The sequence below is a fragment of the Dipteris shenzhenensis genome, chromosome 13 (assembly GCF_047967505.1).
Source record: "Dipteris shenzhenensis isolate YYH24624 ecotype China chromosome 13, Dip_SZ_1.0, whole genome shotgun sequence".
Classification (NCBI taxonomy): Eukaryota; Viridiplantae; Streptophyta; class Polypodiopsida; order Gleicheniales; family Dipteridaceae; genus Dipteris; species Dipteris shenzhenensis.
In genome coordinates this window covers 32,055,320-32,077,043 of record NC_141608.1, presented here as the reverse complement: position 1 = coordinate 32,077,043, position 21,724 = coordinate 32,055,320, and the positions used below count along the sequence as shown (strand labels likewise).

Below are 21,724 nucleotides of genomic sequence, written 5' to 3'. Positions count from 1 at the left end.
AACATATGGCCACATACTGTATTGTGGTGCTCAGGGATGGCATTGAGATCCTCAGAGGCGTTCCATGGTCAAGGAATGCAGATATGCGATCTGGTTGCACGAGGATTTCAATGTCCCAAGCGAAGAAGCCCGGGGGGAATGGCCAAGGGGAGGCAAAGTCCGAGGTGGGGTAAAAGAAAAGAAAATATCCATGAATTCATAAGAAGGGAAGACAACACTTATTAGTATATGAGCTTCCTTTTCCTCCTCAGAGCTTAAGCTTTTCTGGCTATGGCGATGGCTTCCTCCTTCCCCTCCCAGCCTTGCCCCCCTTCCCCTTCCCCCTCCTCCTCCCCCTCCCCTCACCATCGCCTCTGCTGCCTCTCCCTCCGCCCCCCCTCCCTCCTCTCCCACCCCCTCTTCTCCTCCCACTCCCTCGGCTCCCCTTGCCCCTGGAAAGATTTCCCCCGCCCCGCTTCCTCCTCCTCCCCTTTCCTCCCCCCTGTCACTTCCTATGATTCCAATGATTTCTCCCCCCGTCCTCCCCTCGACGTTGGCGCCGCTCCCCAACAGGTTGGTGGTTCGCAGTTCTTGAGAAACGCTTCCGATCCTCACAATGGCTCCCTCGATGCCGCTTCTGAGCAGAAGTTCAGCGTTCCGTCCCTCGCCCGCATTCCCCCTGCTTTTGCAGCTGACGGCAGCCCGGAACCGACAGAGCTGGACTTGGAAATCTATGCATCGAATTCCATGGAGGGTTTCGAGCCACCAGAGGAGCCACTGCCCCCGTTCGGTGGTGTCTTCGAAGAGTATTGGGGAGAACAAATTGGTGAGGACTACTTGCCAAAGACCGAAAAGCGCTCCAGCTTGCTAGCATATTTGGATACCATCAATGCTACCAAGGCTGCCATTGCCAACGGCGAAGACTTGAATTCGACGCCTTTCAAGAGCACCACTCTCAGAAGGAATAGACCCTTCGAACCAACGAGGGCCAACCGACCTTTCAGGTCCAGGCTTAATAGGCCTATTCAGGAGCCCAAGCCCGTCGACAGCTACTGGAACCTCAAATCTTCAGAAAGTCCATATGATAACAGCAGGGATGTGGATTTCACCAAAACAGAAACCTTTGTGGGTGAAACTTTATATGAGCGCATGAAGAGGATGAGCAAGGATAAGGACAGCTCGTCGCCACCTGAAACGAGTTCCTCTGTGGGTGGAAAGGTAGACAATCAATCCGATAGCAGCAGGAATGTGGCCAGCACGCTCCAAGCCGAAACGAATTCCTCGACGGGTGCAAGTGAATCCAACTCGGAGTTGAGCTGGTTATTCGGAAAGGATACCTATAAGGGTGAAACTCTATACGAGCGCATGAAGAGGACGAACAATAATAAGGACAGCTCTTCGCAAACCGAAAAAAGTTCCTTCACGGGTGGGAGTGAAGGCAAAATCAATCAATCCGATAGCAGCAGGAACGTGGACAGCACGCTGCAAACCGAAACGAAGTCCTCTAAGGGTGGACGTGAATCCGATGGCAGCAACGACGGGGAGTTGAGCTGGCTAACCGGAAAGGATACCTATAAGGGTGAAACTCTATACGAGCGCATGAAGAGGATGAACAAGAATAAGGACAGCTCTGCGCAACCCGAAAAGAGTTCCTTTACAGGTGGGAGTGAAAGCAATCAATCCGATAGCAGCAGGAATGTGGACAGCACGCTGCCAACCGAAACGAAGTCGTTTAGGGGTAGACGTGAATCCGATAGCAGCAAAGGGGACTTGAGCTGGCTAACCGGAAAGGATACCTATCAGGGTGAAACTCTATACGAGCGCATGAAGAGAATGAACAAGAATAAGGACAGCTCGTCATCACAAACCGAAAAAAATTCCTCTACCAATGGCAGTGAAGGCAATGAATCCGATAGCAGCAGGAATGTGGACAGCACACCGCAAACCGAAACTAATTCCTCTACAGGTGGGAGTGAAGCCAGGAATGTGGACAGCACGCGGCCAACTAGAACAAATGCCTTCAGGGGTGGACGTGAATCCGATAGCAGCAGCAAGGCGGACTTGAGCTGGCTAACCGGAAAGGATACCTATCAGGGTGAAACTCTATACGAGCGCATGAAGAGGATGAACAAGAATAAGGGGGGTTCGCCTCAAACCGAACCAAATTTCTCTACCAGTAGCAGTGAAGGCAATCAATCCGATAGCAGCAGGAATGTGGACAGCACGCAGCCAACCGAAGGCAATCAATCTGATAGCAGCAGGAATGTGGATAGCAGGCTGCAAACGAAGTCGAATTCCTTTAGGGGTAGAAGTCAATCCGATAGCAGCAGCAACTCAGAATTGAGCTGGCTAACCGGAAAGGATACCTATCAGGGTGAAACTCTATACGAGCGCATGAAGAGGATGAAAAAGGACAGCCCATCTCAAACCGAAACAAATTCCTCTACCAGTGGGAGTGAAGGCAATCAATCCGATAGCAGCAGGAATGTGGACAACACGGGTGGGAGTGAAGACAATCAGTCCGAGAGCAGCAAGAATGTGGCCAATACTTCGCCAACTGAACCGGATTCCTTCAAGGGTGGGAGTCAATACAATCAATACCAGAGCAACAGGAATATGGACAGTCAACACAATCAGTATGACAGCAGCAGGAATGCTTATAGTCCGTCCCCAATTGAAAGGAAAACTCTGGATGGGAGTCATTACAATGGCAGCAGGAATGTGCACGACACATTGCCAAGTGAAAGGAGTACCACTATGGGTGGATCTCAGGACGATAACAGCAGGAGTGTCTACAGCAAGTTACCAACCGAAATGAATAGCATTATGGGTGAAAATAATTCACTGGGAACCTTGCCTAGCGATGGTGTTGGGAATACCAAGCCTGTGGAAAGGGACACCACATTCGGGGAGGGTAACTTAAGACCTACGGAGGGCGTTGCTTCGAGGGATGCTTACTATGCAGAGAGGAACAGCTCAGGCAAAGGCAGCGCATTCAATTCTATGCCTCGGGATAGCTTGACAAATACAAAGCCTTACTCCACTGTTGGTGGAAACACAGCATCTAATGCCGATCATGTCGATGCTTACCATGCAGAGAGGAACAACGTGGGCAAAAGCAACGTATTGGATTCTATGCCTGGGGATAGCTTTGCAGATATAAAACCTTCTGCTGGGAACACCACTTTTGGTAGGAACACAACATTTAATGAGGATCTTGTGGTGGATGCCAGGCCCTTGGAAAGAGATACCATGCTCGGGCAGAATAACTTGAGGAGCCCTATGGAGGCCGTTGATGCCAGGGATGCTTACCATGCACAAAGGGACATCTTGGGCAAAAGCAATTCGAGACCTCAGGATAGCTTTGGAGATGCCAGACCCTACGGTGGGAACACCACTTTTGGTAGGAACAGAGCTTTCAAAGAGGATCTTGTAGTGGATGTCGAGCCTATATATGTCAAGCCTATAGAAAGGGACAACATGTTTCAGGAGAGTAGCCATACAGGGGGCATTGCTTCCAGGGATGGCGAGGATGCAGAGAGGAACATCCTGGGCAAAGGCGATTCTGTGCATCAGGATAGCTTTGCAGATGCAAAACCTTACATTGGGAACACCACTTTTGGTAGGAACACCTCCTTTAATGAGGATCGTGTAGTAGATGTTGAGGTTGTGGAAAGGGACAAAATGTTTGGGGAGAGTAACGAAAGAGGAGTTATGGAGGGTGTTGCTGCCAGGGATGTTCATCATGCAGAGAGGAACATCTTGGGTAAAAGCAATGCATTGGATTCTATGCCACGGGATAGCTTTGCAGATGCAAAACCTTCCACTGAGAATATCACTTTTGGTAGTAACATGGCAGTTAATGAGGATCGTATAAAGAGGGACACCATGTTCGGGGAGCAGAACTTAAGTAGGCATGCCGAGGATGTTGCTGCCAGGGATTCTTACCATGCAGAGGGGGCCGTTTTGGGCAAAAGCAACGATTCTATGTCTCAGGGTAGTCTTGTAGATGCAAAATCATCTGCTGGGAATGCCACTCTTGGTAGGAATGCAGCATTTAATGTGGATCAAGGGCTGGATGGCAGGAGCAGGGATACCGAAAGTGTGTTGCATAGCAGCAGTCTATCTCATACAAGGAATGTGTCATCCGGCAAGCCTGGGGGCATCGTGTGGGGGGCAACTAGGCCTATTGATTTTGAAGCCTCCAGGGGTGCAGCTGACCGCAGGATAGCTGGGAGGGGAGTAACTAGTCCTATTGATTTGCAGACATCGGGAACTGTTTCTTCGGGAAGTGTGGTCGAACGCAAGGAGACGTCGCGTCAATTTTCCGAAGCAACAGGAGTATTGGGTGAGCCAAAAGACCTAAACATTGTTGCAGATCCAGCCATTTCTGGCAAGGATCCCAAACGAGACATTGAGAACTCGGGACTTGTACCTGAAAGCAAGGAGGCAGGCTGGCAAGTTTCAGATGTAATGGCAGGGGTCCCCATATTGAAAGACAAGGACAGAGCTCTAGGTGCTGGTGCTTCCATTTCTGGGAATGATCAGAAATACGGTTTTGAGACTTCGGGACACGTAGCTGACTGCAAGGAACCAGGCTGGCAGATTTCAGAGGTGACAACACAGGGCTCTGAACTAAAAGATAAGAATATTGTTTTAGATGCCACAGTTTCTACGAATGCTGAGAAACTTGATTTTGAGACCTCAGGACCTGTAGCAGACGGCAAGGAAGCAGGATGGCAATCTCTAGAGGTGACAGCTCAGGTCACTGAGCCGAAAGATGCGGGCTCCACTCTTGGTTCACACATTCCTGAGGCAGATCAGAAACCTGGTTTTGAGACTTTGGAAAGCCTGCCTGATCACAACAAAGTAGAGTGGCAAGATCCAAAGGTGACAGCCTGGTTCTCTGAGCAGAAAGAAACGGATATAGTTCCACATGCCACCATTCCTGGGCATGTTCAGAACTGTGATTTTGAGACTGTGGCAACTTCAGTTGATGGCAAAGAAGCAGGGTGGCAATCTTCAGAGGTGACATCGCTGTTTTATGAGCCGCAAGATATGGACATTGTTCTTGGTGCAGTCATTTCTGGGAATGATCAGAAACTTGATTTGGAAATTGGATCAGAATATCCTGGGCTGCTACTTTCAAAAGAGCTGCGACCATTTCTGGAAATGGACCCCTACAACCCGTTTTTCAAACTTCCTTCGGGCAATGATAGTGAGAAAGTGGAGGAATTTGTTGCTCCTGTTCGGAAAAGTATGATTGTGGAAGATAGAGCAGTTTACGATGGTGCTGGTGCTTTTCTGTGGGGTTCAGGTGTTGATGTAGGTACTGTCATTACTGCTGAAGTCCAGGGCCGAACTGTGGGAGATGGTAGGGCTCTTCTGTCAGTTCGACCGGTGGCTCGAAGAATCGCATGGCAGCGTCTCCGTCAGGTTTTCAACCTTTTCACTTATACCTACCTGTCTGTCGTCTTTGGCTAACCTTGCTCTCTATTTTCTGTGTGCTTCTTTGGAGAAACAGTAAACTAAACCCACAAACTATAAATTGAACAGTGAAATGGAAGAGCAAAGGAACTTTCCAAAATATTTCCTAACTCTATGTCTCCACAAAAGTGCTTGAACTGCTTCAGGGTGAAGCCACAAACATACAGCAGGGTGCTGGGCAAAATACGTTAAAGGAAGACTGTGGAAACTCAGGTATAGATGTAGGTAGAAGTGCTCCGGAAGATCTGCTCCTGCATACCTTTGGTAGGCTTCATTGGAATGCAGATAATGGATCACATAGATTTTGAGTAGTGTATATGGATGGATGCATGCCTCTTCTAGCCATATTTTCACTATCTTTGTATACTATAGCTGCCTCTTTCTCGTATACTCTTTCATGGTATATTTCATGCTCGCTCTTGTGTTTTAGGGCAGCAAACTGTGGTTTGTTGTTTCAAGAGAGGGGTATGTCACATGGGCTTGAAATTCTAAGTACTTTAATGTACTACAAGACTGTGACAACTTTGGTTTTAAAAGTCCAAGCGTGGGCTTAATAATGTGTAATTGAACGCGGCATGGTGCCTAGCACATAAGCGTAATTAATCCCTAGGCCCAAAGGCATTCCAAGGAATTAAAAGAGTGGTTGTTGAAAAATGATGACGTGGCATTTTTAATGGGCGAGGGCCATGTACCTTGAGTGCCTTCCCTAGAGTTCTAGGTGGCTCTAGTGCCTTCTACATGCTCCTTTGCCATTCCTGGACCTTCCTGGGCCTCTAAACTTCACATGTGTGGTTTTCTCTCTCATCTTCTTCCTTTGTTGAGATGATTGACTGGTTTTTCAGCCTCCTTCAGCTGAATTCTGTTTTTCTTCATAACTCCTCACCCGTTTGGATTCCTCGACTTCCGTTTGGCCGGATGGCTTCCCCTTTGCCTCCCCTTCGCAGTGATATGCATTTGCCTGCGTGCATTTGGTAGAACGGGCAGAGCTGAGCACTTCTTTTGCTGGTCGAATTTGCAAAAGTGGCTTTTTCTGGACCTATTTGCTTCTACAGCCTCCTAGGCCTCTCCTCTTGCAAAGCTACAGCTTTCTGTTGAATTTCGAGTGGTCCCACGTGCTAGTTGACTGGTTTTTCTCAGTTTTGGAGGACTTTTTGGCGATCAAACTTCTCCAAATCCTTCTCAATGCATTCCTGTCTGAAGCACGCTTCTTTTGAGCCCAAGAACTCCCACTTCTTCGCGACAGAAGTGCTTCTTTTCGCATTTTTCAGTGGAATTCTTGCTGGTTGGCTCTTGTAAATGCTCTTTCTTCATGCCTTTGCACTCCTCTTTGGTTGAGAATGCAATTGGGCATTGGCTACTATGTCCTCTTGGCGATTGAGGACTTGGTTCGAGTTTTCAGGGCTTGGTGAGTTGTGATTTTGCTGCTGCAATTTCTTTTTTTGCCATAAGCTATTGGTTGGCCTTGTGTGCTGTCTCTTTCTTGGTTCACAGGTGCCCAGGCAGTGCTACATGAGTCATTCTTTGGTTGGGTACTTTGCTGATTTTATTTTGAAGCTTGGAAAAGCTTTGTGAATGCCATTTGGAAACCACTCAAAGAGAGTGCAGCTGGGGTGCAGTGTGATTGCATCTGGACAGCTAATGGAATTGCACTCGGAAAAGAGAATGCCTTTGGATTGAGCCTATGGGTTAAGTGCACTTATGTGATGGTGTTCTATGCTTGAAAGCCTTGCGAAGGCTCAATGAATTGGGGCTGTGTGCTTAGTTGTAGGGAAGGTCTCCTAGATGCAACTTGTAATCATTTCACTATGAAATATAAAGAAATACCGAAACGGGCACCACGGTGTTTGGGGCCAATTGGGTGCACTTGTCTATGTTTGTTGAGCAGGGGCATTCTATCCTCCATCTCTTTTTAAGTGGATTTGTCTGTGAATAAATGGGTAAATGCCAAATGGTGATCATGCAATGGTTAATGGTTGTGATATATGCTTTGTGAGCTATAAATAAGTGCTGAAGTGATTAAAGGTTTAGTTCCACTGCCCTCTGAGTGATTAGAGGCCGGTTTCAGGTTATGATTGTTGGGGTAAAGGCACATTGCCACCCTTTTATTAAAGATATGACACCTATGACTGTCTTAAGACAGTCATAAGGTGAAAGTCTAATCCTAATAAAACCTATGAGTTTGTGGTGTGGCTCAACACTTCACACCCACACTTTTGTGTCTCCCTCTTTCTCTCTCTCTGTCTCCTTCGTTCCACTCCCTCATTCTTTCCCTCTCAACTGGTATCAGAGCCTTCACCTCTCCCTCTCCACTCCGCTCTACCCCTCCCTCTATCCCTTCCTCTCCCCTCAGGCAGCGCGTGCAGGCAGCGCAGGCAGAGCAGGGCAGCGCGCAGGCAGCGCGGGGCAGCGCGGGGCAGCTCGCACACGCAGCAGCAGCTAGCTGCGCACCGCACAGCACAGGCTGCTACAGCCGTCGTACGGTCGGGTACGAACGTCCGTATCGTCGTACGGACACTGTACAGGCGGCCGTACTGTACGGACGCCGCCTTACGGTCACTGCGTCAGGGAGGAACAGGTCGAATTTTTGTTTTTTTTTGGGATTTGTGCTCTCGCAGGTACAGGGTACAGCAGGTACCCTGCACAGGTATAGCAGGTACAGGAGGCACTTTTTTTTTTTGGGGCAGAAGGAAACAAAGAGAGCACTCTGCTCTTCATTCCCGGTTGTTCAGTTCTCAAAACTGTGTGGTTGAGGTCCTCGTGCTTGAGGTGACTAGTGCCACAGTGTGGTGGTTGCACAGTTATTTTGCTTCGGGAAGGTCAAATGCCTTGATTTTGCAGAGGGCTTTTATGCTTTTGCTGAGTGCAAATCTCAGCTTTTGGGTGACATTTTCAAAGGGCTTTTGCCTGGAAGTTTATGCAGTGTATGCCTTGAGGCAGTGTGGAGCCAGGGTGCCCACATTGGTCTTGTTTCTGCAGTGTATTCAGTGACATTTCTGCAGGTCACATTCTGTGTACGACACCTTGAAAAATCTCAGTTGAGCCACGCTTGGCCAGGGCGCATCGAGTTTACTCGGTCCCTAACTGTCCATCGTTGACAGTGCTCAAAAGATTTTCTCTTCAGTGTTTGTACGTTGGGATCTGTGTTGTTACTGTGTACACAGGGCCGTTTATGCATCACATTGTCAGGTGAAAGTACCAGGAGAGCGCTGTATTTTGTATGCTACCTCAGTGTTGAGGTGTTTTTCACTTGGTACAGGTGTCAAATCAAAGGGCTTTTGCCCAGATTTTGCTTGTGAGCACTTGAGTTACTATTTGAGACCTTCAGATGCCTTTTATCCCCTTGGCAGAAGGGTGATTGCTTGGGATTTGTCCCATTCTTTGTTGCAGGTTTGTGACAGGCTGAGGTGTTTGGAGCCTCCTTTCAGTGAACATAACAGTGTATGACAAGTGGTCTATGCATATAAAATCAGTGCAATACCTCATCTGAGGTGGGAGAAGTGTCCAGGACAGCAGTGTTTTGTGCTTCGTCAGCTGATGATGCACTGATAAAGCACTTGTGGAACAGATGCAGCATTCTGAAGTTACTGTTTTATGCCTATTTGAGCACGGTACAGTGTGTCAGAAGGTACAGTGACTGGAGGGAAATTTTCTGTTTTGCTGCAGATTTTTTTTACAGTAAAAACAGCACTATTGTGAGTGCTTCTGGCTCTTGATAGAGCAGGTTTTTCTGAGAAATCAGAATTTTATTTAGTCATTTTTTGACTTACAGGGAGTCAGGTACTTTCCTTATCTGATATGGCATCAGGGGGAAGTGAATCTTCAATTCTGAACATAAAGAAATTGGAAGGGGCACACAATTATGCATTATGGGCAGAACAGTGTTTGAATGTACTTCTGCTAAAGAAGATTTCTAAGCCCATAAGGGTGAAGGGTGTCAAGCCATCTGGGATGTCAGATGATGAGTGGGAGGAGCTTGATTTGTCCGCTAGGGCTGCTATCATGCTTACTCTCAGTGATTCTCTTGTGTTCAATGTTCAGGCTGAAAAGACCTCTTATGGCCTATGGCAGAGGCTAGCAGAGCTGTATGCCCAAAAGAGTTCAGCCAATAAGGTTTATTGGTTGAAAAAGCTTGTAGACCTTCGCATGAAGGAAGGTACAGCTATGACCTCACACCTGAGTGAGTTCAATGCCATCTTTACACAGCTTATTGCACAGGGATTGAACCTTGATGTGGAGTTCAAGGCTACTTTCTTGTTGTGTACCCTCCCTGAGAGTTGGGACACTTTCAAGACCACCCTGTCTAATTCAAATGTCACTCTTATGTATGCTGATGTGGAGAGCTCTCTCCTTATGGAGGAGATGAGCAGGAAGAATAATGCGGGCAGCAAGTCTTCAAATGCTTTGCAGGTACAGGAAAGAGGCAGGACTCAGCAGAAGGGGAGATATGCTGGAAAGTCCAAATCCCGCAGTCAGTCCCGTGGCAAAAAGGATATTGAATGCTTTTACTGTGGCAAGAAGGGACATGTGAAGTCTAAGTGCTTCAAGTTTATACGGGATCAGAAAGCCAAGAAGGCTGAGACAAAGGATGCAGGCAGTGGAAGCAAAGGCAAAGGCAAGGCCAAGGCAGATGATTGGATGCAGTGAATGTTGCAGCAGAAGACAGTGAAAGTGACAGACATGATGTTTTATGCTCTTCTGCTGTAATTGCACATACATTGGTTATTGATGGCCATGACATGCACACCTGGCTCTTGGATTCAGGTGCTTCTTTTCATGTTACTCCTCATAGGGAGTGGTTTACTTCCTACACAGGTACTCATGGAGTTGTTCACCTTGGGAACAACTATGCATGTCAGATTGCAGGGATTGGCAGTATACAGATAGTATTTCCTGATGGACGCACATTTATGCTTGATGGTGTTCGCCATGTGCCGCAAATTAAGAAAAATCTGATTAGCACTGGCTTGTTGGATGACAGTGGTTACCACACCACATTTGGGGATTCCAAATGGGTGATTACTGATGGCCAGGTTGTAGTGGCTGAGGGTTATAAGAGTGATACCTTGTACCCTCTTTATGTTTCCAGTGTAGGTAATCATGCTGTTGCCATAACCGAGCTGCCAAAGGTTTCATTGTGGCATAGCCGGTTGGGACACATGTCCGTTAAAGGAATGCAAGAACTGTCACGTTTGGGTTATCTGCCGCCTCTTTCATTTTCAGATTTGCCTACTTGTGATCATTGCATATTTGGCAAGCATTCTATGACTCCTCATAAGAGGAGAACTCCCCAAAATAGAGCACCGCTTGATCTAGTGCACACTGATTTGTGTGAGATGCCACAGCTATCACTAGGGGGTGCAAAGTATTTCATTACTTTTATTGATGATGCCACACGCAAAGTGTGGGTCTATTTCTTGAAGCATAAAAGCGATGCCTTAGATGCTTTCAAGAAGTTTGTCGCTCAGGTTGAGAATCGGACAGGTCGCAGGCTGAAATGCCTCAGATCTGATAATGGGGGTGAGTATGTGTCACATGCTTTTGTACAGTTTTGCGAAGCTAAGGGCATTAAATAGGAACTCACAGCCCCTCATAATGCATCTCAAAATGGTGTGAGTGAGCGGATGAATCGAACTATTCAGGAGAAGGTTCGATGTATGTTGTCTTATGCTGCATTGCCCCATGGCTTTTGGGCAGAAGCCGTGCAAACAGCAGTTCACATAATTAACAGGTCGCCGAACAAGGCTTTGGAGTTGAAAGTGCTAGAGGAGGTGTGGTCTGGCAAGCCACCTTCATATAAGCACTTACGTGTGTTTGGCTGTGAGTGCTTTGCTCATATACGCAAAGAACTGTGCACCAAATTGGAGCCAAAGTCTTCCAGATGCATCTTTATGGGTTATGGTGACGAAGGTGAAATGGGGTACAGGTTATGGGATCCCGTCAAACCGAAGATTATACGCAGCAATGATGTCATCTTTAAAGAGGATAGTGTACACAAAGAACCCGTGCAACCTGTGGAATACAGGAGGGTTGTTTATGATGATGTCGGATAGCAAAGAATGCCCATTAATATGCAGCAGCAGGCTGCTGTAGATAACCCTGTTCAAGAGGGTATACAGGCTGAGAATCAGCCAGACAATTTTGCCAATGATGCACCACTGGATATGCCAGCAAATGGGGCTGTAGAATAGCCAAATATGGTGGTACAGCCACCCGTCATGCATGACGAACAGGCTAGACAGCAGCCTAATCCGGAACATTTTGTTAGGAGGAGCACCCGTGTACAACGGCCTCCTGACAGGTTTGTTCCAGGAGCCAATAATGTGGCTGATTTTATCATGCTGACAGATTGTGGTGAGCCTTCCAGCTTCAAGGAAGCTATGGGAAGAACAGAGAAAAGGAAGTGGGAGAAAGCCATGCAGTCAGAAATGGACTCCCTACTTCAAAATGATACATGGGACTTGGTGCAGCTACCTGCAGGCATAAAGGTTTTGCCATGCAAGTGGGTTTACAAAGTCAAAGTGGATTCAAATGCTTTACCGAGGTATAAGGCCAGATTGGTTGCCAAGGGATTTAAGCAGGAGAAGGGCATTGACTTTGATGAGATCTTTTCCCCTGTAGTCAAGATGACTACTTTGAGAGCAGTGTTAGCTCTTGTTGCTCATGAGGACATGGATTTATGTCAGATGGATGTGAAGACTGCTTTTCTTCACGGAGATCTCCATGATGAGATCTATATGAGTCAGCCAGAGGGATATGCTGTTAAAGGGAAAGAGCAGCTTGTGTGTAAGCTCAAGAGGAGCTTGTATGGACTCAAGCAGGCGCCAAGAGAATGGTACAAGAAGTTTGATGCCTTCATGCAGTCCCAAGGGTATCATAGGTGTGAGACCGATCATTGCTTGTACACCAAACGGGCAAAGGATGGCAGTTTGATGCTACTCATTCTATATGTGGATGACATGCTGATTGCCAGTAAATCTCAGCAGGAGATTAGTGCTTTGAAGAAACAACTGCATAAGTCTTTTGACATGAAAGACTTGGGTGATGCAAACCATATTCTTGGCATGCGGATTATTCGTGACAGGTCCAAGGGACTTTTGTTTCTGTCACAGAAGGAGTACATTGACAAAGTCGTGCAGAGGTTTAAAATGGAGGGGGGGAAGTCTATTAGTACCCCGTTGCCTCCACATTTAAAACTCAGCAGTAAGGACAGCCCCAGATCAGATGATGATAAGGCTGAAATGGCCAAGGTTCCGTATGCATCTGCAGTTGGTTCTTTGATGTATGCCATGGTTGCCACTCGTCCGGATATTGCTTTTGCGGTGGGAGTCATCAGCAGGTATATGGCAAATCTAGGCAAGCGGCACTGGGAAGCAGTGAAAGGTGTCTTGAGGTATCTCAAGGGTACCAAAGACTTGTGCATATGCTATGGTAGGCAGGATGCATTGGTGCATGGTTTTACAGATTCAGACTATGCAGGGAATGCAGATAACCGGAAGTCTACTACTGGTTATATTTTCACATTTGCAGGAGGTGCTATATCATGGGTGTCTCGGTTGCAGAAATGCGTTGCACTGTCAACCACTGAAGCTGAATATGTTGCAGCCACTGAGGCTTGCAAGGAAGCAATATGGCTTACTCGGCTGGTGGGAGATTTGGGCATTACAGGAGATATGCCAGTTTTGCATTGTGATAGTCAGAGTGCTATCATGTTGGCAAAGAATCCGGTCTTTCATCAAAAGACCAAGCACATAGATGTGAAATACCATTTCATCAGGGAGGTACTGGAAGACAAGCGATTTGAGCTTGTGAAGGTGCATACTGATGATAATCCTGCAGATTTGCTCACTAAGAGCTTGCCTACAGAGCGGTTTGCACATTGCCGCCACATCATGGGAATAGGATGAGACCATTCTTATTTTATGGTCTTGTATACAGTAACTGTATATTGCTGTAATTTTTATTCTTTTCTCCCCTTTAGGCACATTGGTCTTTAGGTGGGAGGTTGTTGGGGTAAAGGCACATTGCCACCCTTTTATTAAAGATATGACACCTATGACGTCATAGGGTGAAAGCCTAATCCTAATAAAACCTATGAGTTTGTGGTGTGGCTCAACACTTCACACCCACACTTTTGTGTCTCCCCCTCTCTCTCTCTGTGTCTCCTTCGTTCCACTCCCTCATTCTTTCCCTCTCAATGATGACTTGATCAGCTAAAAAAGCTTGCTTTCAGCATAAAATGAAGTCCAGCCATGGTTATTGCAGGACTTAAGGAGCCTGTGTAACTTGAGAGGTGTGTGTAGCAATGTAAAGGCTTCAGGAGAGCTTGTGGAGAAATGCAACACAAGGAGCACCCAAGGAGGACCCAAGCTTTGGGTGATAGCAGCAACACAAGGACATAGCTTGCAAACCAGGGAGGAAAAGTTAGTGAATAAATGATACAAGCACTACTAACAAGGTGTCCTCCTCGTGACACATAGCATCTTCAAAACATCATGCTCTAATTCTGATGTGTAAGAGATGTTGGCTCACGGGATGGAGTGCTTGACTATTGTAAGAGGCTTTTGGGTTGAATACCGAGAAGGTATTTGTATTAGGAGCATTTTATTGAAGAAAGAAAAAGGGTTGGCCAAAGGGCTTGGATCCTTTACGGTAGGGAATGATTCTGGCTGGCCTTTGACCATATTAGAAATTAAGGGCCCAAGGTAAGGTCCATCAAATTTTTTTTTTGGCCTTTCCAATTTTTCTGAAAATTGCAAAAGGCCAAAATTTGGCATTTATATGCTGTCTGGTATCCACATTTGGCATGAAAATGCCAAACTTTGAATCACCAAACTTCACGTGTTGCTAGAAGATGAACCTTTTTAAAGTTTTAGCCTATATTGGATCATGGATGGCACTCTGAATGCAGAATTGGAATTGGACTGTGTAATTCTCAAGTATATTGCGCTACCTATGAGCTGATGGTACTCCCGTGGATTTGTATTTGGAGAGTTTGCATGTTGTGCTAGATTCATATTGCATTCAACTGGAGTATCCATGATAAAACTGTCTTGGCATGTCTGAGTGGGCATAAGTGGTCCTTCTCATATTCACATTTCAAAGTCAAGAAAGTAAGGAAGATTCATGGGTTATTGGAGGTGACTTCAACAAGGTGGGGTTGCCCTCAGAGAAGAAAGGGGGCAGAGAGTGTAGCATTTACTCCTTGAAGAGGGCAGCTTGGGATGCCTTCCTATTTCGGTTCACTGTGGGAGAGATGCATGGTTTGATGATGCCTTTCACACTCAGCCATAGTCACTTCTGTTTTCGTGGTTGAATAGGAGGCCACAGATGCCTATCCATGCATGGATTGATAGATTTTATGTTGATGACCGGGCTTAGAGATGGGTCAGTATGCATTTCCTTTGGGGTATCCACTTCAGATTACTTTCTCGTGGTATTGATGATTTCGAAGCCTCATTTGAGAGGATGCTCTACTAGTCTCAGATTTTAGATGCCTTTTATGCAGAGGAGGATCTCACAGAGGCATCCTTGCAGATTTGGGTTTCTCATGTGTAGGGTTGAGTACCGTCCCCTTCACATGTGGCTGCAGCCCACTTGGTTGCTAACACAAAGAGAACTGAGATTCTTAGACCTGAGATTGGTGTTCGCCAACAAATGGCAGCCCTATAGAGGGATGAGCAGAAACGACCTACATATGCTTGGATTTAGAAGCGCCTTGTTGTAGCACGGGCTCATCAATAGATATTGCTAGATCAGAGAGCAAAGTATGCCTTTCAATTTTGGACTCAGATGGGAGGTAGAGTTAATAAATACTGCTTCTCTACTCTTGGCCCCAGACATAGCAGGGAGAGTGTCTCGCAGGTTGTTGACTCAAACGGGGTTTTGCAAATAGATCTTAATGCCGTCATGCGTATAGCTGCTGATTTTTATGCCTCTCTTTTCACAACAGATCCTGACATAGAGTCCAAAGATGATGCCAGATATGCTATATGGTAGTGTATTCCATTGGTGAAACTAGATATGCGGGTCTCACTTGATGCAACGTAGAGTTCAGGACTGCGCTTTTTGCCCTTCATAAGGGCAAGTGCCCGTGTTCGGATGGGCTTACTCCCTCCTTCTTTATTACTTTTCGGGATAAGATTGGGGATCACATTATCTCAGCCCTACAGTACGTTTAAGACTCTGGTGAGATGGGGGACTCACATACAGATAATCGCATTCATCTAATTCCAAAGGGAGGTAGCAAAAATTTAGTGTCTCAGTGGAGGCCTATTACTGTTTTGAGTACTTTCTACAAATCCTTGCTAAAGCAATTAGTCTGCGCTTGCAGCCCCTACTTTAGACCTAATTCATGATACGGAGACGGGCTTCGTGCATTGTAGAAGCATCTTTGGTAATCTCTTCTCATTTTAGGAAGGTTCTCAGTAGGCTACGCAGGACAGCTAGAGGCTGGCCATTCTACTCTTGGATTTTGAGAAAGCTTATCATAGGATAGATTCGGGCTTTCTGGAGGGCACCCTTCGTTGCTTTGGAGTTACAAATGCAAAATAACTTTTGGAAGAGGCTTTGGAAATCCCTTAGGAATAGGAAAATCACTCTTTCCTTTTGGCTTTCTATTCATGGTGGGATTGCAGTGAACTTATGGAGATTCAAGCTCGAGCTAACCCTACTTACTCTCGTTGCCTTTCTGTTGTGGAGTCAGTTCAGCATTGCTTATGGGATTGCAGACATGCGAGGATTATTTGGAGGGGAATAGCCGAGATTTGTGACTTGGGGCTCAATTGCTTGGCTCTCTCTTTCGGGGCTTCAAGTCTTGTACGAGAGACATGACTCTTTGAAACTGGCCTTCAATAAATTAAAGGGTAGTAGAATTAACAAATAAGCAGCCAACACTATTATATCTACAATTCAGTAAAAATATAACTAGCAGATTGGGAGCTAGAGTACCCATGCACCAAGACAAAGACACAGATTGGCCCCAAACCTTGGCGCCCCTTTCGGTATTTCTTTTATTAAGTGAGAGGTCCTAAATTCCAGGCTACATAAAGGATACATTCTTTCTTGCCTCTAGGGCATTCCACATCCCATTAGGCATCCACATACCCTACACCCCCTTTGCTGTTCACTGCTCTCACCACTCCTGGCAAACAAGTCTCCATTCCTATTCTAGAAAGCTTGCACATAGCTCGGAATTGTTACTAGTAACCACCCTTGGCCACACAGTTCCCCATAGCTGTCACTAGTGCCCAATTAGCCACCTATCTGCTTAAAGCAGAAAAAGAAAGCATACAAGAGTTTTCTCCACTGTTCAGGACCGCCACTACCTATAGTCTTTCGCCCTATGGGCAGCATCCATCCCGATACATCAACTTGTTTCCCATAAGTGAACTTGCATCACAACACACCAAACACTATGGCAGTCACACTTGTATAATCATCTCTGGGTTCTAGGGATACTTTCCATCCCAAGCATGGATCCGAACCCTTGCCTACTCAGCAACGAGGCTGTACCAAAGATGTGCCATCTACCTAGCAACCACTGCCTGCATATGACGTATCTCCTAGAGAAACCTGCCAAAGCCAGCAAATACGATACACAATGAATTCGATCCTACTTGCGTTCAATGCATTTCCCTCCTCTTAGTAGGCATCAGTATTCCAATCAAGTTTCCGCTGGGTTCTGCTCTCACACCCCACCCATAAATTTTACATCCCTGGCACTGACACTTTCTTGGTGCTTAAACACATGATCAATGAATTGCCAAGCAACCTGTGATGCTGAATATCGATGTTCGTGGATATGAAATATGCATGTTTTGTCAATCTATCCATGACATAAATGCTGTCAAATCCCCTCTCTGTAGAAGGCAAGCCTGTGATGAAATCCATTGCTATATATGTCCATTTGCCCTCTGGAATGGGTAATGGTTGCAATAGACCAACTGCTAGTTTGATGTCCACTTTATTCTGTTGGCAAGGCAAGCATTCAGCAACATATTCGACCACATCTCGCCACAAGCCTTCCCAGAAGAAGCTCTATCTAACCATCTCACAAGTCTTGGTGACACCTATATGTCCAGCCATAGGAGAGGAATGCATTTCTTGCAAGACCAATTGCTTAAAGTGTGAGTCTAGTACTAGTTAAATTATGTCCTTGCACCACAACAACACATTAAGCAATTTAAAGTTAGGGTGACTTTTTATGCCAAAAAAAAGACTTCCATTAAGTATGAACAAAACCTGCGAGAGCAAGCTGAAATACATCATGCAATGCATAACCTCAGAAAGAGGTGGAAAACAACCAAGGTTGAAACTGAAAGTGCCATCTCGACCCTACAATAGACTTAGAGAAGAAGGGGGAGCCTCTCCATTGTCTACAAAACGTAGCTTTCCTAGCAGAAGCTGCACAAGAGGATCCTTGCATACTTGCCCAGATGGCCATCAATGTATGTATAGTGTTTGTCCATATATGTTTGTCCATATACTAGCCCAAGTAGGAGAAGGGTGAACCTGGGATCCATCCAACGCCTTTGCGCATCTGGCTCTTCAAATATGTCACACTGCAATCCTCGCCAGTATCTCCCAAAAAGGCATGCACAACTCTAAAAGATGAGACAGGAACATCATCCAGAGAGCATGGCTCAACTAAGTGGCGTCGAATCAATAAGGCCTAAGAAGAGTGTCATGAGGGTGTGAGTTTGTACTTGCGTAGGTTAAGACCCTGGAAAATTGAGTGAGCAGGGACCTGGGATGTGGGTGTGCAAAGTTCCCCCTAGGGAATTGTCCCTTGGGGGTGAAATTTGGGGTTTGGCCCAAGGAGGGGGGCAAAGAACCTTAGAACTTAAAGTTGGCCATTGGTTTGGCTTTAAAAAGATCCCACTAGAGGGGGCAAGGGGAAAATTCATTTGCTGGATCTTAAAAAGGTCCTCCTAGAGAGGGCATCGGGGGCAAATGAAGGGGGAATGCCACATATCCCTAGATGCAATTGGAAAGGAATACCTTGGAAGAACGTGGGCTGGTTGTTGATGGTCAGAGGGGCGTGGGATCTTCTTCACGCAAGAAAAAGACACGCGGAGGAGGAAAAAGCTTGGGTGCCATGGTACGGATTGTAGGTACGGCCAGCGAGCAAGGTAATATGAATATGGGCCTATGTGGAATAGTCTGTACAGTTTGTACGGATTCCAGGTGAGAGTACGGAACAATCCGTACAATTAGTAAGGACTGCAGGGCAAGGCATGGATCTGCTGATTCTCTCGTACGGAAGCTTTCAATGGAGTTGTAGCTGGCTTGGTTGGCCTTGGGACTCGTGCACAAGCAAGTTATGCTGAATTCTACACGGGATAAGACACCATTGAGGCTGGGTTGCACGAGCTTGTGTGTGAGCTTAGTTGAATGCCCTCAGGTTGACCGGGACAAGTTGGTTGCGCCCTTGTGAATTGGCTCAGCTTGTGAGCAGTGTTTTGGAGAAGCCTAGTTGGCAGGGTGGTCTACTTTGGATGCTTGCAGTTCAGGTTCTTGCTTCCAAGGTTCTGGGCTGATCAGTTATGCGCTTACCCACAGTGGGTACTTTACTCTCACTTAGCACTGCATACCATCCTGAGAGTGATGGATAGTTAGAAAGGGTGAACAATGGATGGGGGAATACTGGAGGCATTTTCGTAATGATACCCAGAAGTCATAGGATAAGTGGCTTGCACTTGCTGCATTTTGCTACAATAGTAACAAGCATCTTAACAATACCAAGCATCTATCTATTGGCATGAGCCCGCAATGTATGGGTGTAAAGTGGAAATGCCTTCCTCAATTGCTAACACTGCTGTGAAAAATCAACAAGCATGAGATGACTTGGAAAGGATGGAGGCAATTGGCTAAAAAAGATATGTAGGATGCTCAACTTAAGCAGAAGAAATATGCGGAAAAATGCATAAGATATTTGGTCTTCAAAGAAGGAAATCGATTATGTGCATTTACGTCTCCACAAAAGTCGTTATGTTTCATTGAGGGGTAATACCAACACAAAGCTTGCTCATCGGTAGTATGGCCGCTATAGATCATTTGCAAGATTGGGGAGGTAGCAGCTACCAAGCACCTCCAAGATTCACCAATGTGCTTCATGTGTCTCTGCTGAAACCACATGTAGGTCAGCATGTTCACATCCTTCCAGAGCTGCCATCTATGGATGAGGAGGGCCATAGCCTCTATGTTCCCTAGTGCATTGTGGGTTTTAGCGAGATCGAGTACTCCGCAACAACAGGTATACATTGACTCCCTCATAAGATGGAAAGGACTCCTAGAGGATGAACAATCGTGGCAGTGAGGGAGTATTATCTAGGAGTACCCCTATCTGATCAACACCACTTTTCTGTCCCAGCACCCTTGCGTAGCAGCCAGTACATGTAATTTTGAGGGCATGGCTGAATGAAGGGGGAAAAAGGGCTACATTAATGGCCCTTTAGCTAGAGTTAGTGGGAAATGTGGAGGGACTATATAAGTCCTCGTCCACCTCTCGTCGTGATGTGACATCTAATTGTATCTACTCTCCCTCCTCCTTCCACCTACGACCCAACCCATGCGGGTTCGAGACGGGAAGATGCCCCTAAACCTTGGTTTAACGAGTGCAAAGAGGCGAGAGCCCACTTGATGCAGGAGCGTGTTGGAAAGGTCACCTCCCCATCTGTAAGCCCCTATATGAGGAGAGCATTTGTGGGGGGGCGGGGGGGGGGGGACCTGGGTCTTGAGGGATGGCCACATGGGCAGCAAGATAGCTACCATGGGGATAGAGATCAGAGAGAAAAAGGAAAGTACTTGGATGCATCAAAGTGGCTGCAACACATGGCGTCAAGACCATGGTAGATGGCGATGCATACATGGTATAGATCTGGCCTGGAAGAGACAGATCTGGAGCAGCACAAGATGGCGGGGTATCCCGGGGTACAGATGCCCCTATTTGGCGAGGTGTGTGGGTATGCACATGGCCTGCAACATACCCTAGCGATGGCACAGGAATATGGCGGGACAGATCAGCAAACAGTTCGGCCAACAGTAGAGCTGGTTGGGGCTGGTTGAGCCAGCCAACCAGACCTTGGTTAGGCTGGTCTAGAGGGCTGGGTCCCTGCCTGGAACAAAGGCTGCAAAGGGCCTGGTAAAGACACTTATATAGGGCCCTGGTTGGGCTGGTAGGGGCAGCCAACCAGGTCGGTTTTCAGCCAGACCGAGTTGGCCAAAATAGGGCTGACCAGTCGGCTATTTTGACCAGGCCTTGGGCCTATAAAAGGAGAGGCCCTGGGCCTCATAATTCATCCAACCATCCAGCAAGAGCAGGAGCAGACAGGAGCAGCCAGAAGCTACTCCCTTGGGCCTCACACTGGGGGTGAAGGAGAGTGGAAGGTGTGCTGCAGACAGCTCCCTAGAGGCTGGACCTTGGCTGTCCTCTAGGGCAGCGAGGTGTTGTGATCATCATCCTTTGGAGCAGCAAACCTACAGCAGACAGCAGCAGCAGTTAGGGCTTTGAACTTTCTTGGGCCTACTCTGATCTAGTGAGTGCTGCCTACCTAGGCTGAACTACAGGCAGTAAGGTAGAGAGAACCACTCTGGACAGAGAGTCTACATACGCTCGAGGTGGAGCACGCGGGCTCAGAGATCTAGAAGTGCTTGACATCTAGGAGAACCTTTTGGTATTGTATCCTGTCCTACTTTGTGGACGGACGGAAATATAAAGAGTTGCTTCTATATTTGTCTCTGAGCATTGTCTATTTACTGGCTTGCACACCATATCCACATTAAGTTACGAAGTTTGTGATTCCATACCCCACACCACAGTGTGTGAGCTCCCGGGCAATACTATCAGTCTTCCGCTGTGCGTACCCTCTGTTGGGTCATTTCTAATAGAGCGGGCATCGGGTCATCTAACACCACCTAAGACGCAGAGGATTTTTCGACAATTGACACATCGTAAGAGGCGGGCCTTCCTCACACATAGGATGGGCGAGATTGTCAGATCTTTTCGAGGAGGAGACTCGACCACTAGATGGGGTTTCCTATCGGAGGGGAAGCCACCTATTCCCATCACCGATCCAGATGTGTTGCACATGTATGCATGTTCCCTCTATGATGTCCAGATGCAGACACCACCGGATATGTCCTGGCCCACTACTTGTCACTTGTTAACCACATAGAATGTACGGGCTGCACTTTGCAGATTACACAATCGCAGAGTGCAGGACTACGAGGGCCCACGGATTGAGCACTTAGCACATGG

At 46.8% G+C, this 21,724-nt stretch overlaps 1 protein-coding gene across 1 annotated transcript in view; it reads left to right on the top strand.

The window, feature by feature from the left end:
• Positions 1-265: 265 nt before the first annotated feature.
• The window catches only part of LOC147895297 (uncharacterized), a 92,037-nt gene continuing 70,578 nt past the window's right edge, over positions 266-21,724 (top strand). Inside the window, exon 1 of the mRNA XM_087383285.1 lies at positions 266-5,415. Within this exon, the coding sequence (XP_087239411.1) occupies positions 271-5,415 (5,145 nt within the window). The 5' untranslated portion in view covers positions 266-270. The remainder of the gene's footprint in view (positions 5,416-21,724) is intronic.